This window comes from Gymnodraco acuticeps, unplaced genomic scaffold (genome assembly GCF_902827175.1).
Source record: "Gymnodraco acuticeps unplaced genomic scaffold, fGymAcu1.1, whole genome shotgun sequence".
In the NCBI taxonomy this organism is placed as follows: domain Eukaryota; kingdom Metazoa; phylum Chordata; class Actinopteri; order Perciformes; family Bathydraconidae; genus Gymnodraco; species Gymnodraco acuticeps.
The window spans coordinates 112,071-131,195 of record NW_022990235.1 but is presented as its reverse complement, the minus strand read 5'-3'; the positions used below and the strand labels follow the sequence as shown (position 1 = coordinate 131,195).

The window sequence follows — 19,125 nt, the reverse complement described above, 5'->3', positions numbered from 1 at the left end:
TAGATTATGGTTTAGCATGGTGAAAAACACACACATAATGAATTCAGTGCACGCTCTTTAAAGAAGAGAGCATCGTAAAAATAACAAATTATGCAAATAAAGTCATTTAAATCCACTGTAATACATGCATGCACTAACATTTGGTTATACATGACAAACTGTATTGTGTTTCTCATAAGTGATAAGGCTGACACACAGTTTAAAGTCCGGACTAAAGGACACAGGAAAAGCCTCCTAAACGCCTGATATTCATCATACGATGATGACTCATAGCTGCATACAATTCAAACATGTACACAAGGTATCCCACAAGGACCCTTTAAACCCTTAATTGTTGTACATTAAGAATTATCATTATTTCAGGTCGGTTCTTCTGAAAATATGCATCAAGCTCCGAAATGAGCCACAGGCCTGTTTCTAGTGGGCTCCCACATGACATAAGTAATAATATGCTTTCAGGAGCAGGAGCAGAACGTCTGTCCCTTCCTGGAATAGGAAAAAAAAAGGGACGTCCTCCAAGCGCAGTAGTTTTTGGAATAGCTAATCTGTGTACAGGAAACAGGCGCTAAGACTTCTGGCGCTAGTGGGCTGAGCAATCAAAACAATCTCTCCATCTTCTGATCGAGGAGAAAGAAAACTACGCCAGAGTCTTCAACACACTTCATCAACAGAGAGAGAGTGAGGGGAGGGAGGTGGGAGAGAGGGAAGGGACGGTTGCAAGAGATGAAGAGAATGATAGAGGTGAGGTAACCATTGATATCAGGAGAGGAAATGAGGGATTTAAAGACAAAATATTCTTTACTAACTCTTACTTTCTTTCTTCTATAATCTCCTGTCCTATTTTCTTTCCCATTTTCTCGTATTTTTCCCTTAAATGTTTCTGTTATCTACACTCCTTTTCCCCTCTTTTCCCTCGTGTCCATGCTTTCCTCTGCTTTCCCCTCCTCCATCTGTGTGTTATGAGAAGGAGTTGGGGAGAAAGTACGTGGGATTTTCCCACAGCTCGGCAACAGCAGAACCCCCCCCCCACACACACACACACACACACACACACACACACACACACACACACACACACACACACACACACACACACACACACACACACACACACACACACACACACACACACACACACACACACACACACATCACACACACACACACACACACACACACACACACACACACACACACACACACACACACACACACACACACACACACACACACACACACACACACACACACACACACACACACACACACACACACACACACACACACACACACACACACACACACACACACACACACACACACACACCTCTCCTTCTGTCTCATGTCAGAGGGGAGTCTTGAGGAAAACCACCCATATTCCACCACCAAGTTTTCTGGATGTTTGTTGGAACTTTTTGCTGCTAGTTGTTCCATAGACATAAACGTTGTGCTGCTATGGCAACAGGATAATTAAACCAAGGTTACAGGATAAAAATATCTCTGCCTTTAAAGAAAAACAGTGCTCCTATTAAACATTTAACAGGCAAAATACTACTAATTAAATCCTTTCAATAGGTTTCAGTTCTCACAAGATGAAAAACAGGTTGAAGATTTTGTGTTTCGTTCTTTCCAGGGACATTAAACTCCATGGTAAGCTCCATCTAGCCGTGCACTTTCTGACCCTTTTTCTGGTCTAGCTCATAGTTCCATCACGCTAAGCATTTTCACGCATTGAAACCCTTAACCCTTAAACGTATATTGCAGATGCTACACCAACTCACTTGTAATACTTTGTTTAACCCTCTCTTGTGAAGAATTCAGGAACTTGAAGGCCTGGGATAAAAACCCACTAAGACTTTTAAGTTATCTCATTATATCACTATACAAATATCTGGGAATTGGAGATGAACTCATCTATTTGGTTACACGATCCCTACCTTCATAAACTTCAAAAAGCAGAGTGTGATTGTGTGAAAAGTGGAGCACAACCTCTTCCGCTTTGTTTTAAAAGTGGTAACTAAGATTAAAATATCTCGAGAAGCTCAGCATCTGTCCTGGTGCATTTCCTCTGTGGTGCATTTGTATTTATTAGTGACCTCTGACAGAAAATCAATTCCCCAGAGTTTTATTTGTTCGTGTTACGGTCAGGTTTAGAAGTTGCTCTAAATATATTTTTCCCCAAAACACCAAACAAACCATCAACACTACCAAAATACATAAAGTTAGACGAGACAGCTAAACATGTTTTGACATTCTGTTGTAAAACTTGGTTAAGAAAAAGGTAACTAAATATGATGTCTGCCATTATTTCCTTATCCATGTTCATTTTGACACACCTGCCTGAGTCTCAGTGCAGCAGGTTATGTGTGTATGTATGGTATGTATGTATGTATGTGTGTGTGTGTGTGTGTGTGTGTGTGTGTGTGTGTGTGTGTGTGTGTGTGTGTGTGTGTGTGTGTGTGTGTGTGTGTACCTGTGCAGGTGTGTGAGTGTGTGTTACCTCTGCAGCCTGTGTCTCCTGGTGCAGCAGGGTTAGCCCTGTCAGGTCCTCCAGGAAGGAGTGGGATGAATTAAACACATTGGACAGGAAGTTGAAACCTTCCTTCTCATAGTGCTCAAGGACCTGGAGAAAAAAGAAAAGCATGAACATAAGGATTTGTAACATACAGAGTAATTGAAACATGTAGTGTTGTTTTTGTTAATGAGGCATCTTCCTGTTAAATGCTATACATTTACATAACAGCAAATTCGGATGCTTAAGGCATTAACGTTATTTACCCGAAGGCTCTGATAAGAAGGCGAGGTTTATCAAGCATAAAAGCACCGTTTACTGCATTTTCAAGTAGAACATTACATATTGCACAAGACATTTCAATGTGTTTTTTTCCTTTCTAAACAGTGTATGCTTTTAGTTGGTGAAAGTCCTTTTTGAGCCTGATGTGTTTATTCTGAGTGGAGGGCTGAGTCTTGCTAATGCATCACGACACAACCACTAAAACATTATGAGAGGGCAAAGAGCAACACTCTCTCAAAAGCAGATAATGATACAAATATTTTATTGGTTTCAGAATAAAAATGCAGCCTTGTTGCTCTGGTCCATCACCACAACTCAGCACCTCTGAAGACAAGCCGACATGTTTACCTTGATCTCCTACCAGATCTGACTTCAAATACCCACACCTTCTGTCCAAAACACACACACACACAAAAACACACACACAGATGCTCTAACCTCTCGACTACCTTTCTAAGCTTGGCCGATCCTTTCATGGACGCACACAGACCCTCCTCTGCAGGTGTAGGGTTACCTTTGCCTCAGACATCAACACACAGTGTGCATCAATGTCTGTGCATGTGTGTGTGTGCGCGCGTTTGTGTATGTGTTCGCAGACTGACCTGGCGTCTAGTCTCGGAGCCAGACACACCGCACACAATACACACTGACGTGTCCCTCGATCATCTTTTCAACCTCTCTTTTCTTTCCTTCTTCCTCTTTCATTTCTTTGATTTTCCACTTCCATCCACGGGATCCGTTACATGAGACGCCAACGGCCAACATGCACTTTGTTGAAATATGCGTAGACCCTCGCGACACAGAATGCAACTTGATAACTGTGATGGTCTTGTGATAAGGTTATTAAACGTTCTCTAAGCAACGCACACAGACACAAAGTTACACCATTTGCTTATGTCAATATCGCAAGTATACATAAGCGACCACTAACTTTTCATACCTTAACAATGTGACTACAATATAAGTTTCAGATAATTATAAAAAACAATATCAAATGTTCCAACTCAAAACTGTTGGGGTTGGTTGAATTTGAAGCAGATTACTTTGCCTTTTTCAAAAGCTGTATTTATTTAGATATTTTCAAATTGGCATCATTTGGTGTTTCGCACCTTTACTTTGATGCAGAACTGAAACTATTTGCAGTTTTTCTTAAGAGGGTTAGATTTCAGTATCTTATATCTGTATAATTCATACTTTGGAAAAGCATTGTGCGAAATATACCATAACAACATGAACATACGGTATGTGACTTCACAAGATGTTGCTATGTGTTAATCAGGCGCTGATGGGTTTCAGTAGGGATTAAATGCGGTTCACGGATAGCCCCGATTAATCCAAGATACACAACACTTAAAATCATCAACAGATGACATGTAATGCTACACACATGTATACACACATGTATACACTTGTCCTAAAGCTTCCTTCCTTATGGAGACCCATACATCTCTACCCTAGGGCGTTGTTCGACAGTAGCGATGAATTATTTTTGAAGTTGCTTCTGGATCCATACTGTGGATATGAAGTATCCCACACTATAGGCTGTATATGTGTGAGCTTGCCGGAGTGGGGGTGTAGAATCCATATCAAACATTCATTGGGTGGTCCTCATGGCTCAGACAGGCTTGAACTTGAAATGTAAACGTAAAGGAAACACAGGAGTTGACTCTTATATTTCAAAGTATTTAACCGCTTTACAATGAACGGTCACATAGTCAATGCAAATCAGTGCATGATGTAAAAGCTTAAATGTTCGTGGTTAGTGGTTTTTCCATGAAGTGACACTATGAGTAAACATTTCCTGGTGATTCAACGACTTTGACTAGCCCCATTAACATGTATGGTTAAACTCCTCGTCTTTAAAACGCACAAACTCTCTATTGACTCATTGAGTAACCACTTAGGCCTTTTGGTATTCCGGAGAATTAGCCCATCTCACAGGAGAAAGCATGTGTAGTTATTTCTGTAGTTACCGTACAACCAGGTAATTTATTTAAAATGAGTTATGACATTTGAAGGAATTGCACCTAGTGTGAAAGGTGTGCTGGTACAAAGGTTAATATCAATTATTTCCCACAGCCCAGGTTGAGCTTTTCAGATTGCTTTTTTTGATGGACTAACAATCTGAAAATGTAACACATTTAATTTACAATTATCTAGAAGGAGGAAAGGAAATCCTAAAATCTGGCAAGTTTAAAGAACAAAGCGTTTATAATTTTGCTTTATCATAGACTTTAACAATGAATAGATTTCATTTATCAACATTTTCGGTTGATAAACTAACTAATTATATTCATCTTTGTTTCCGATTTAAAATGTATTATTAGGCAGCATAAGGGGGCCACTTTACTTGGACACACTGAAGAGCAGACCTATTTCATAGCCGGTTTCAGTGTAGTTCGGTTATACTTGCTGCTAATGTTAATTTTTTTACATTTTTAATTATTGTTATTCTTAATAAATGTACTTGCATGTAAATTTGTATTATATTTGTATTTTTTTTAAATATTTGTACTGTTTATTACTTGACACTGCCGTATACATCTATCCATCTATCTATTTAAAGGGTTTGGTTTTTTGACAATGTTTTTTACTTCCATAACATTTAAATGGGATAGATGCTGGATACAAAATGTAACCAAAAAACAATAGAAAAAGACATTCCCCATTTAAATCAGGTTTACATTTTTGACAAACTGTGACATGAGGATGATTAATGTTAAGTAGCTCTAGATATTAAAGCTCAAAATAACTTTACAGAGAAACCCTGAGATGTTTCAGTTACCAGTTCAATATGCGTCATTACAAATGTAAAAAATGTTTTGCTATTAATACTGGTAGAATATTTGGTTGTGTTAGTACAAGTATTTGTAGTAAGAGGTGTCTGGCATGGTTTAAGACAAAGCCACGTCAGCTGTGATTTACTTTGTGGCGTGTTGTTTTATTGGCTTGCAGCCCCAGAAAGAGTTAGGAAACACACACATGCAAAGACACACACACATACACCCACACACGCACACACACAGTAAAAAGCCCCAGCTCTACAGGAACCGCTCCAGTCCAGACAGGGGCTGAATTGTTTTGTTTCCATAGTGACCTGGCAGCACACAGCTGACTGCAGCAGGAATACACACAGACAGACATGCACTGGCTCACACACACGCCAAAGACAGGCCGCACACACACACATTACAATGACCGGACTGATGGGACGCACAAAGGGAGGAAAGATATGGGGGAGGGAGAGCAGGAAGGTGAGACAGAGGAGAGGAAGAGAGGGTAGGAGAAAAAGTAGGCTGTTTAGAAAAGAAAAAGAGTGATAAGCGAATGCACAACAGAGCGGGAATATGTGTGGGTGGGATTAACTAAATCAAACATATTCACACATTTCACTACATAACCTGTATCCCTGCCTCGGCAGAGGATCGTCTTTCCTTACTCATGTTGTTCATTGTTTCGGACTACACAGGCTTTAGCCCAATCCCTATTAAACTTCATGAACCCTCTGCACTGACTGAATAATCTCATCAGTCACACGGGCAGAAACATGACACCTAAAGATGGAGTGGAACTTTAGACTTCTTTCTTTCTTTTTCAGGAGCAGCGTAGGTGGAGAAAAACTTAAAACTTTTAGAGGACAAGCTAGCCAGCTCCCTCCCCCTCTCTATCTCTCTTTCTCAGTCTTCACATGAAAGTGATAGATCTGGGGCTTTATGACCTCTTTATAGACACAAAGACTGCATTGAGATCAGGAGAGAAAGAGAGAGAGAGACCCAGCCCTCTACTCATCACAACACCCTTTCTTCAGCCCTGCACTTCCTCTCCTAATCCCCCCCACCCCTCTTTATTTTAACTTTCTCCCTCTCTAACTTGGGACCCTCCCTGGTCTTACACTAGTATTGCCCAACCAATCACAGCACTGGACGCTGCTAACCACTAGGCCACCTGTGGCAATGATTTGCCAGTTGGCCGTGGACCAATGACAACGCGGTAAAAAGACACGACGGCTATTTCTCCCACCCTGCATGGCTGATTTGGGTTATGTGGACCCTTCAACAAGCCGTCTTCACATGTGCATGCACCCACCCACACACACACAGACACACAGCAGTGGTGGGAGGTAATTCCACTCATACGACAGTCACTGACATCAATGAGCAACTGCTGCCTAATTGTTACCATATGGTTTTACCAGCTTGTGTGCGTGTGTGTGTGTGTGTGTCTCTTCAGTATTCCTCAAGGAACAACATTTCAACACAGCTCCACTGACTGAATGGTAGAGACGGGATTCCCCCATATTTCTGCTAAGGCTGCAATTTGTGTTTCAAAACAATGTTGTTACATAGTAACAGAATTGAATCGGATAAGTAAATCAGAACCAGCTTATTTGCATCGGTGTCAATCTTCCTTATACTGTTCAATCATATTCTTGTTTATAAAATTGATATTATGAGACATAATTTTAACTATTCAGTTACAATGTATGCTACTTAGTACTTACAATGGGTGAGCAGGCGGTGCATTTGTCAAAGGCCATGCTTGCAGGCAGGACATTGTCAAACCTTGAAAGAAAGCCCCGGATCTGTGGAAGAGAAATCAACAGGTCAAAAACTGACATGAAACTGAGGAGCAAAATAGCGGAGCCGATCTCTTTCCAAAACCACATTCATACACACATTAATTGACATTATGTAAACATAAAAACGTTCCTGTAGCCATAAAGAGATGAAAACACAAGGTAAATCAGGAGAAAGATAATATGTAGTATTTGAGTGAATTGAATGTGCCTTTCAGACAGAAACTGTCCTTCTTTTTGAGAATAAAGTACTCTTGTTATTTATTCCGTGTAAGAAAAAGTGAACGCAACTGTATAAAGATCAACATTGAAGTGCTTAAAAAGTTTGGAGGCAGTTTGAGTTTTCCTATTTTTTGTATTTCAAAATGATGCTGAGAGCGCCCTCTGGTGCATATTTTCAGTTAAACATGTTCAGCACATCTCACTGCTGAAAGCTTTCTCTCCAATTTATGGCTACCGTAATTATGGTTATTTACTGTGATTACTGTCTAAAGAACCCCTCTACACATGTACATACACTAACAACTGTTTAGCAACACATTGAAATCCCACTAAACACCAAAAATCTCTTAATGCGCCTCATTCCTTCTCCCCTATTCATACGTGTTCTTTAAATACATCTTTCAAATTCTGTTTTCTGGTGACGCACTCAGCCCGAAGCATGAAATAGCTCACCCTCTGGTGGTGAAGTAGACACACATTTTTTACATTTGTGAGAAAAGTTAACAGGAAATGAAAAGCTTTGACTTTTTGGAAAGGAGATCTGGGTGCTCTATGAATCTTTACGCACCCCCATTTCAATAACTCATCATGGGGCTAAATGTACACTCCCCCCAGGCTGGATGGTAATCTCAGGATATCAGGTTAAGATGTTCATCTCTAACTCTGGGACTGATAATAAAATACAATGTGTACACAGTGTTCATCTTACAAGAGATTTCAAATTGATTTAGGAGCTCCAGTTAGTGAGGCTTATTTCATTTTGCCACGTTTTTATTAATTTGTTTTAGTCTTTTTACATCTTCCCATTTCTGTACTGATTATTTCAACTTACAAAAAGGCCAAATCTAGGGGTATACAGGAGGAATAAAAAGGCTTGAAAGATGATCTGCAGTAGCAGGCATTACAAATATAACATTAATGTGAGAGGACAACTGCCTGCGCACATGTCCAGTGGATGAATGAACAAATGGAGGGCTGAATGGATGGATGAGTCAGACCAAGGGGGCGAGAGTGGGCAAGTGAGATGGACCAGAACAAACTAATCGCTCTACATAAAACTGTCTTTATATACTACATTGAGTTCAGGAGTTCAGGTACAGTATGAATGTATTGCAAGGTGCACTGTTGGACTTGTGACATTCATACTTTCAAAAGACTTTATAAGCTTCACTGCCTCACTGATTGAGAGCACTGGAATAAAGACCTGAGCTGTGACAATAAGCATACATAGTTTTAAAAAAGTATCCTGAATGTGTGTATGATGGGCGGCACCTGGAAGTTGCTAGACATCTTCCAGAAATAACATTATTTATACATGTTACTACAATCTTTTTATTGTTATTATTGATTGTGTTTTTGTTACTTTTGTCTATTAGGTACATAGCAGATTTGGCATGTCTGTCTGTCTTGTTGCCATTTTTTCCCCCACTAAATCATTTTTCTGTATCTAAATTGAGGCTCTATATTAGATTAATTGACTTGATTTCAGTTAGGGTCGAGTATTATCAGCCACAGATTTTTCTTAACATCAAATTATAGAATGATGCATGTATAATGCAGATATTGTGATCTGACTTGTGCTTATATCCACCAATTTACCCAAGCAAGCACAAAGGAATTATATGGCAGCAGAGAGGGTCAAAACAATGCTTTGTTAGTTTTAGGAATGGCGATGAATACCGGTAGTTTAAAGACACATAACAAATGGGTCAAGGTGGTGGCATCAATACAATTTTATTCAGCCTGTATTTGGAACTCTTATCTTCAACACTTGATAAATGCCATGTCGTTACATGTAGTTTCTGTAAATAACCACGAGTTGTCAGTGTGGCACCACGGAAAAGAAAGCCTACATAATTCATCTGCAGAGTGTTGTATGAACTGAAGACGGCTATATAGAAAAATAGACACACACCCAAGCATGTACACCCTCCTGCATATTATCCACCCAGTATTTATCTCTCTGTGGTCATCATGATATTATTCCCTTGCCTTTGCCGTCTTCATGCACGTGCACACGCAGCTCGAGCAGCGGAGGTGACAAATGGCAGATATTCAGATTTTCAGATTGATGAATATGGATGATGATGCAAATGGAGGTGATGAGATACTCGAGTATGTGGCAACAGTCAGTTAGCAAAAGGGCACAGCTTGGATAGCTGCATATTATCGACTCATTTTGTATTTGGACACAGAAAAGCATTCTTGGACAATTCATTTTTCAAGCTAAAGTTGTTGGCTACCACTAACTCCAGTGTTTAATATTATAATGTATTCGCCTTTTGGGTCTTTATAATCACATGTATGTTGTCTTATACTACTGGTCACAGTTGAGTTTGCACCAGTTTTTTTGTCAAACCAAATAAAAATGTATTTGTGAAAGAAATATACAGACTAGTGACTTTGACCGGCTGAAGAAGTTAGCGTAGATGCTGCAATGGCATCAGTTATATCAGACCTGAAGAGCATGTCTTCATTGAAAGTAGAACAAGGCTTTTCTCTCTATGGAAAATATGTTTTCACTCTTAACACTGCTGGCTTTGGGTGTGAGTTTGATTGACAGATGGTTCATCCAGCCACCTGCCAATTTATTTTTAAAAGGCCTTCCCTTTTCCACACTGTTTCCAATCACAGCTTCTCAGATGGTTTTGTGTAAACCATCTGGTGCTTGACACGCAGTAGTCACGCCACATAATTGACTGTTCCTATTTCAATCTAAAAATCTACACACAAAAACAATGGCCAAAAGACAGACCATGGAAAAATGGCTACACGAGGCGAGACATTCAGGCTAGCCCTTCAGGTTTTAGCAAACTAACTCACTGATGTCCACTATGTACCATGTGTATGTATTGAGCTATGTTTTCTTCAATAAAGTGCAGCCTGACCCACTCCTTCCAGCTGAATCTGGTCTGACGTCCAGTGCTCCTCGATCTATAAAAACTGACTTAATTTTGCTCTCCGCAACAGCGGCATCAGCTTAAAATCTAGTTATGGTGAGCCACTCGACCTTATCTTTGGTCCATTTCTACTTTCAAATTTCATAATTCATAGGATGGAATACATTCTAATAGATAATACACAGAAACAAGCAAAGCAACAGTGCATGTTATAAAATGTCTTCCTCTCACAGTTAATAGTAGGCTATTCATGTTTCTGGTCATATAACACAGAGCTGTATCTTCTCTCAATTGTGAAGGTTTTTCGGGTAGGTGGAGCATCTTCATTTAGAATATCATTTTTGAGTGACCATTACAATATATATATATTTCTTTTTTTCAACTGAAGACAATGTCAGTGATTTGTTGACGTCTAAAAGGCTTAGCAAGGGGGATGGACTTTGAGATGTATCACATACTTGTTCTATGCATAAACTGACTGCAGTACAAACACAGTCAAAGCACAAAGCTATTTATTATTAAGTCTACAGTTAACAGTCCTACAATCAGTAAACACGACAGTGGGAAAAACAAAATAATAGGTGCTGTGACTGTGGAAGATGCTAATGCTAGGCTAACTGTAAACTGAAGCTAAAGGATGCTAATGCTTAGTTGAAGTGGGTGCCAGGACTGAGATAATCGGAAATGGTAAGCAGACTTCAGAAGCATTAGAGATCCTGCTTTAAAATATATCTCTTAAGAAAGCTGATAATTCTTAAAGGGAAAGTAGATGGCATAGCACAGAAAAGTCTCTCTCTGTAGGTCCTAGATACAGTATTTATAGCTTGTATTACTCATAGACTTAACCTACTAGAGTAGCAAAGCAACAAAGTATAACCACTAATAGTAATGTAGTGAAGTAGAAGCATAAAGCCTCTTTTACTTACAAGAACAAGTATCTATGTGTTTGAATGTATGCAATGTAGTTAAATACATCCAATGCAGCTTTTACATGTTCAGTCATGTTGTACTGAGTGCATGTGGTTTCTTACTGAGGTATTATTCTGCTACTATATTTGTGTACATCAGGTAAGTAGGTTCAATAGAATGCAGCCCTGATAAAGCATCACCACGAAGTGCATCTTGAAATGTACCACAGATTTGCGTTGCCACACCAACGACTTAGTCAATGCGTCAGATAATCATTTGAAATAAGTTATATATATATTGCAGGGCTGTTATATTGCGCAGCACTATCTTTTATTTATTCAGTTCACATAATAGCAAAAACTGACCTTTACTCTTTAATACCACTCTTGGTTCAATGCAGCTTGTTCATAATGAAACAAGACTTGTAACCAAGGCCATGATTGACAGGACGTTCACTTTTTTAATTATTCAAAAAGGCAACAAGCAACAGCGCTCAACCCGGCATCGCTCAGCAACACTTTCAGTTTCCATCCGAGAGGCAAATCTTTCAGTAAATCTCCATTTAAACGTAACCGTTTCAATGCATGTTGCTAAAGATGCCACTGCTTGTCTAAGTACTTTTTTGTCAAAAATACCTTTATATGTTATTTTAAGTTAAACAGTGCATTTTATTGTAGGAACTGGTGTACACACAATAGAAGGCACACAATATTCTGAGAAGACGTAAAACGAAACAGCTGTGAAAGGATAGGCAACCTTAAGAAATACATGGCATGTGATTGGACGAATGATCTGTCAATCGAACTATTGGAAAAAGCCAGTCTGACACGTGAATAGTTACACAACCCTGATTGTTCAATACAAATTGTAGTTTGGAAACAAAGGCATTACTTGATGCCTTAAACGATTGACTTTTGAGTGATCTCCAGCTAGGAAAGGTCTATTAGTACAGCGGATAAGCTCTCATATTATAACAATTGTGCATTTTATGAGAAAAGCATGACATTTCTAGCATAGTTAGTGCATACCATAAGGTTTATTTTCAGATGTGGAGGGAAGTCAGATTTGACCTGTGAGGACCGTGAGAGGTCAAATCCAAGATGGCCGCCAGTCTCTCGGGTCAAATGTTCAAACACGCTTAATTTTGGAACCAAACATTGTAGAAAAACATTTAAGGTGTCATATCCAACTAAATTAGGGATGCCCAATCATTTGGTGATACTTTTGAGGTTGCCAGAATTCAAGAAAATGCATTTAGGTGAAAATAAAGGTAGAAATTGACCAAAAATAAGCTGTCAATCAGTTGAAATTTGCAAAATTGCAAATTATTTAGTGTGTGTGTGTGTGTGATATGAACTTATCATCAGCTAGATACATGACATCAAAGTAACAGTCAAATCCAAGATGGCCGCCAGTCCTCTGTGTTTAATGTCCACGTTTTTTTAAATGTTGGAACCAAACGATGTAGAAAATAATGTGTCATTTAATGTGTCATTTCCACCTAAATTGGGGATGCCCATTCATCTGATGATACTTTTGAGATCGCCAGAATTAAAGACAATTCATTTAGATCAAGGACAAGGTCAAATTACATAAAAAACTTTTGGATTCGACCTATGCAATATAGTGAAATGTGCTTCAATTTTTAAACTATAGGGATAATAATACAAAATAATAGATCCATGGTGCTAGTCTATTTTAATGATGATAATAATACAGATCTAAATCTAACAGTCTCCAGAACAGAAACATAGTGCAGTGCACTTCAGTGCAGCTTTGGCACACTTGCATCGTCCAGTGCCCCCTTTCTGGCAGCGACAGTGGATCAATTCATGGCACGATTTTTGATGCTTCAGGTAGAGTGGTCCAAAGTGGCTGCCACCCCAGTTGTTTCCTCTGTCCAGCCCCAGTCAGACGGCTCTGGCATCTCTGGATCCAGGACCAATGCCTGGTTCCAACAGTTGGCCTGGTAGCAAGTGCGTTTGATGTGCTGCTTCAGTGCTGCCTGGGTTGGAGGAATGTTCTCTAGAGATCTAGACTTCTGTGTGAAGAGCTGTTTCCTGGCATCATTCACCTCCATGCTTTCACTGGTTCGGTCGTACATCAGCACCACAAATCGCTCCAGAAGTAACATTGATCCTTCACTGACCTCACTTGGCATGCATAGGAGTTCATTGAAAGCACCAGTCACCTCTGGGAAAGACTTCCACGTTTCCCAGGCAGTCTTCTTCCCTCTGCCAGCGAAGGCAGAGATGGTGTCACACCCGGTGAAAGGGTGAAGGAAGGTGTGTGTGTCTACAGAAGGTCCAGTTGTGATAGACACGGTTCGCCACTGGTGCAAACACTCTATCTCCATACTCTTGAAATGTTCTTGATGTTGCAGGATTTAACATTTGAACCACAGCTGCACCATCGAAAATTGTTGCATCAGCCATAGGTACACTACTGTTTTCAAGCAGATCTGATTCTAGGCAGCGAAGTAGATCTGCTTTAACCCCAATCCGAATTTTGCCTCCAGTTGACAGAGCTGGTGGGGATCCCTGGTTTTCATGGGAGAAGAAATTGTCGATGTCTCCATCTCGTGTTTGACAGGAGATGTACAGCCTCGAAAAGAGACCACAGTCACTCTTCAGTGCTGCAAGCTGTGCCTTTTGTTTCGACTTCATCTTGACCGGTGGCCTACTGAACAGTGGCAACTTGTTCTTTGGAATTGTTTGTGTGACAGGTGTTGTACACTGTTCTAGCCTCTCTTTCACAAACGTGGTGTACTGCTCCTCACCAAGGGTCTCAATCCTTCTCACAGTTTCAGCCACTTTGATGTCCATGATGTCCCTTGTGTCAATGACTAAATCTTGGCTGTGTTCTAGGAATGGATTTCCCATCTCTTCCAGCACTGTCACAAGTGCTTTAACTTCCTTCAGAAATGCTGCTTGTACGCCAGGTTGCTGTTCGTGATGACGGTGCCCAGTGTCACTAGCACTATGCTGTTGCTCAAACTCTGTAGTGATCCTGGACATTTCTGGCCCTGCTACCATCCAGCGTCTAAGTGCTCCTGGATTGCCAGTCAGTCCAATAGCCCCACCAGAACCTTTCACCATTGCATTGTTCTGCTCATGGCACTGGTCGAGTGCCATGGCAGAGAACTTGTTGCTGGTTTTGTGCACCACAAACTGTCCAGACTTGAATTCTGTGACATGTGGATGTTTTTCAGCGAGAGTCATCATGTCACGGATGTGTACGGAAAGCCATCTGGAGTAGTGTGTGTGATCTAGGGCAAATATCCAGGGCATGATCTGTGTCAGGGATTCCACGTACTGCTGGAAGTTACCTTCACAAAGTGACCTGATGTACCGCAGCAAGAGAAGCTCAAATGACAGGGTCTTTAGCCAGTAGTCAAAGTGGACACTGGCCTTTGCTCGCTGTATGCACCACTCCTCAAAAGGCGGACTATCAGGTTGCATGGCATTAGAGTCATCAGGTGTGCAGTCTTCACTGCAAGCTTGTTGGAGGAGTGTATAAAGGCTTTCAGCTGTGAGCTGGTGCGCATGGCGGGTCTTGGTGACATGGCTGGCATGTATGAAGGAATTTGCTGTTCCGGAACTTGCAATGTCAGCCTGTACCAGGGTGTTCGTCCAGCCACTGTCTTCCAGCCAGTCTCCCAGCAACTTCAACATGGCCATCTCAATGTGTAGACCACCGAACATGATCACAAAGTGATCCTCTCCATAAGTGGCTGGCCAGGTCCACTGGACTTCCTTAGCAAGAGCATACAGTGGTTGGTCAGCTGCAAGGACAGGAATCTGACCAGGGTTCACGTGCTGAACTGCTGCCTTGACGATGTCCATGGAGTGACGTATCATTGCCACTGAGTGTGCATTGTCAAGAAACAGAGACAATAGTGCGGTTATTGCTGCAGGTGGGAAGACAGCTTGGTGCGCATCAGCGTGGTAGGCAGACCACAATATCCAGCCATCCATGGTAGACTTTTCAACAGCTGTCTTGACTTTGCTGAGCCATGCATACATATCTTCTTTGGCAGCTGCAGCAGTCAGGAGGTTGAGAGATCTCACAGGACCTTGTACAGCCAGCGCACTGAAGACCTTTGTCTTTAGGGCTGCTGGTGGCACAATTGTGTAGGCCAGGGGTCGGCAACCTTTTTGATATGAAGTGCCATTTTAAAAAAAATTTTTTATCAGCGTGCCAACGAGATCGAGAATTATCAACGGGGGGAGGGGCGGTTGAGGAGCTTGACACTCGTGAACTATCAGCAGGAGGGCGGGGGGAGCCTCGCTGCGGGGAAGCAGTGTCTGGAACTGTCAGCGCAACGTATTATGCCGAATTGAACAATAACATTTAAATAATTGCTTTAAACGGCATAATAATAAGGACGATCGTCCGTTCTGTGATTCTCCAGAAGACACATGTTGTGATTTTAGGGTCATGCAGAGTGAGATGAGATCGCTGTCCCTTCAAGAGAGAGAGAGAGAGAGAGGTGTGGCTTGTGCATGTGTGTGTGTGGATGGTAGAGCGACAGTGAGGGAACGTGTGTATGTTTCTGGAAGTGAAACGAGGAAGCAGAAAAACAGAGGTCTGTGATGTATTTTGTGAAACAGAAGAACAGCTAAATAAATGCAACGGCCTCCCAAGAAGAGCTCGCCTCTCTCCAGTCATTTATGCTAAAGTGGGTTATTGAACTTGTTGAGCTTGTTGCTTCTGCCCTCCTCGACTACGGTCTGGGAGCCGACAGGAAAGTTCAACACACAGATGGCCAGTCCGCCCCTTTGTAGCATATTATTTGGATGAGAGATGAGTAGATCGCCACTGGGCTTTAAAGACACAGCCACGCAAAAACTGCGGCATGTGTACAGCTCCTTATGGGTAGGCCTACTGCAATTTGTGAAGTGCTCCGTGGTGAAACGATCAGCACTGCACCACGGAGAAAAGCGGCAGAAAGTCGCCTGGAGTGAAAGAGAGCGGGGCGGTGCTGCGTGCATGGCTTCCTTCTGCAGGTAACGGGGACACGCGCTCTGGCGGCGGTCTCGTTCATGATCCGAAAATACAATTTAAATATTTTGCACACTTATTCCTAGTGTGCCACTGGTTACGGTGCCGCGTGCCAACATTGGCAGGGGTTGCCGACCCCTGGTGTAGGCTGATGGCAGAGGTGTCACTGACTTGGTGGAAGAGCCACCCTGACCAATCACTAGGACACCACGATCAGATAGAACTCTACAGAGAATGCATCTATACCCAGTTAGTTGGAAGCAGGGATATACACAAGACAGAACGGCGGCACAGGGGCTGACACCCACCACACCACACCACCACACCACACCAGCACCACCACAACACCACACCACCACACACAGCAACCCAGCACACCACACACACACACACCCAACATCAGCGACACGAACACCACACAGACACACTACACACACACACACACCATCACACACAACACACACAGCCCACACAACACACACACACACACACACACACACACACACACACACATCACACACATCATACACATCATACACATCATACACATCACACACATCACACACATCACACACACACACACACCACACACACACACACACACACACACACACCACACACACACACCCACACCCACCCACACACACCTAGCACACACAACACCAACACATCACACACACAACAACACACACACACCACACACACACCACACACACCACACACACACATCACACACACACACACACACACACACACACATGACACTTCCTATGCATGCCAAGTGAGGTCAGTGAAGGATCAATGTTACTTCTGGAGCGATTTGTGGTGCTGATGTACGACCGAACCAGTGAAAGCATGGAGGTGAATGATGCCAGGAAACAGCTCTTCACACAGAAGTCTAGATCTCTAGAGAACATTCCTCCAACCCAGGCAGCACTGAAGCAGCACATCAAACGCACTTGCTACCAGGCCAACTGTTGGAACCAGGCATTGGTCCTGGATCCAGAGATGCCAGAGCCGTCTGACTGGGGCTGGACAGAGGAAACAACTGGGTGGCAGCCACTTTGGACCACTCTACCTGAAGCATCAAAAATCGTGCCATGAATTGATCCACTGTCGCTGCCAGAAAGGGGGCACTGGACGATGCAAGTGTGCCAAAGCTGCACTGAAGTGCACTGCACTATGTTTCTGTTCTGGAGACTGTTAGATTTAGATCTGTATTATTATCATCATTAAAATAGACTAGCACCATGGATCTATTATTTTGTATTATTATCCCTATAGTTTAAAAATTGAAGCACATTTCACTATATTGCATAGGTCGAATCCAAAAGTTTTTTATGTAATTTGACCTTGTCCTTGATCTAAATGAATTGTCTTTAATTCTGGCGATCTCAAAAGTATCATCAGATGAATGGGCATCCCCAATTTAGGTGGAAATGACACATTAAATGACACATTATTTTCTACATCGTTTGGTTCCAACATTTAAAAAAACGTGGACATTAAACACAGAGGACTGGCGGCCATCTTGGATTTGACTGTTACTTTGATGTCATGTATCTAGCTGATGATAAGTTCATATCACACACACACACACACTAAATAATTTGCAATTTTGCAAATTTCAACTGATTGACAGCTTATTTTTGGTCAATTTCTACCTTTATTTTCACCTAAATGCATTTTCTTGAATTCTGGCAACCTCAAAAGTATCACCAAATGATTGGGCATCCCTAATTTAGTTGGATATGACACCCTTAAATGTTTTTCTACAATGTTTGGTTCCAAAATTAAGCGTGTTTGAACATTTGACCCGAGAGACTGGCGGCCATCTTGGATTTGACCTCTCACGGTCCTCACAGGTCAAATCTGACTTCCCTCCACATCTGAAAATAAACCTTATGGTATGCACTAACTATGCTAGAAATGTCATGCTTTTCTCATAAAATGCACAATTGTTATAATATGAGAGCTTATCTGCTGTACTAATAGACCTTTCCTAGCTGGAGATCACTCAAAAGTCAATCGTTTAAGGCATCAAGTAATGCCTTTGTTTCCAAACTACAATTTGTATTGAACAATCAGGGTTGTGTAACTATTCACGTGTCAGACTGGCTTTTTCCAATAGTTCGATTGACAGATCATTCGTCCAATCACATGCCATGTATTTCTTAAGGTTGCCTATCCTTTCACAGCTGTTTCCTTTTACGTCTTCTCAGAATATTGTGTGCCTTCTATTGTGTGTACACCAGTTCCTACAATAAAATGCACTGTTTAACTTAAAATAACATATAAAGGTATTTTTGACAAAAAAGTACTTAGACAAGCAGTGGCATCTTTAGCAACATGCATTGAAACGGTTACGTTTAAATGGAGATTTACTGAAAGATTTGCCTCTCGGATGGAAACTGAAAGTGTTGCTGAGCGATGCCGGGTTGAGCGCTGTTGCTTGTTGCCTTTTTGAATAATTAAAAAAGTGAACGTCCTGTCAATCATGGCCTTGGTTACAAGTCTTGTTTCATTATGAACAAGCTGCATTGAACCAAGAGTGGTATTAAAGAGTAAAGGTCAGTTTTTGCTATTATGTGAACTGAATAAATAAAAGATAGTGCTGCGCAATATAACAGCCCTGCAATATATATATAACTTATTTCAAATGATTATCTGACGCATTGACTAAAGTCGTTGGTGTGGCAACGCAAATCTGTGGTACATTT

General features: G+C 41.4%; 1 protein-coding gene across 5 annotated transcripts in view; it reads right to left on the bottom strand.

Annotated features, from left to right (window-relative positions):
- Positions 1-19,125, bottom strand: part of atg7 (ATG7 autophagy related 7 homolog (S. cerevisiae)) — a 67,173-nt gene that overhangs the window by 27,045 nt on the left and 21,003 nt on the right. For 4 of the 5 annotated variants that reach the window (XM_034219222.1, XM_034219226.1, XM_034219225.1 and 1 more), the window contains exons 17-18: positions 7,296-7,376; positions 2,501-2,623 (exon numbers count right to left, since the gene is read on the bottom strand). In XM_034219222.1, coding sequence (XP_034075113.1) covers positions 2,501-2,623; positions 7,296-7,376 — 204 coding nt within the window. Of the gene's footprint in view, positions 1-2,473; positions 2,624-7,295; positions 7,377-19,125 lie in introns of all 5 variants that reach the window. The other variant, XM_034219224.1, reaches the window with a different exon arrangement.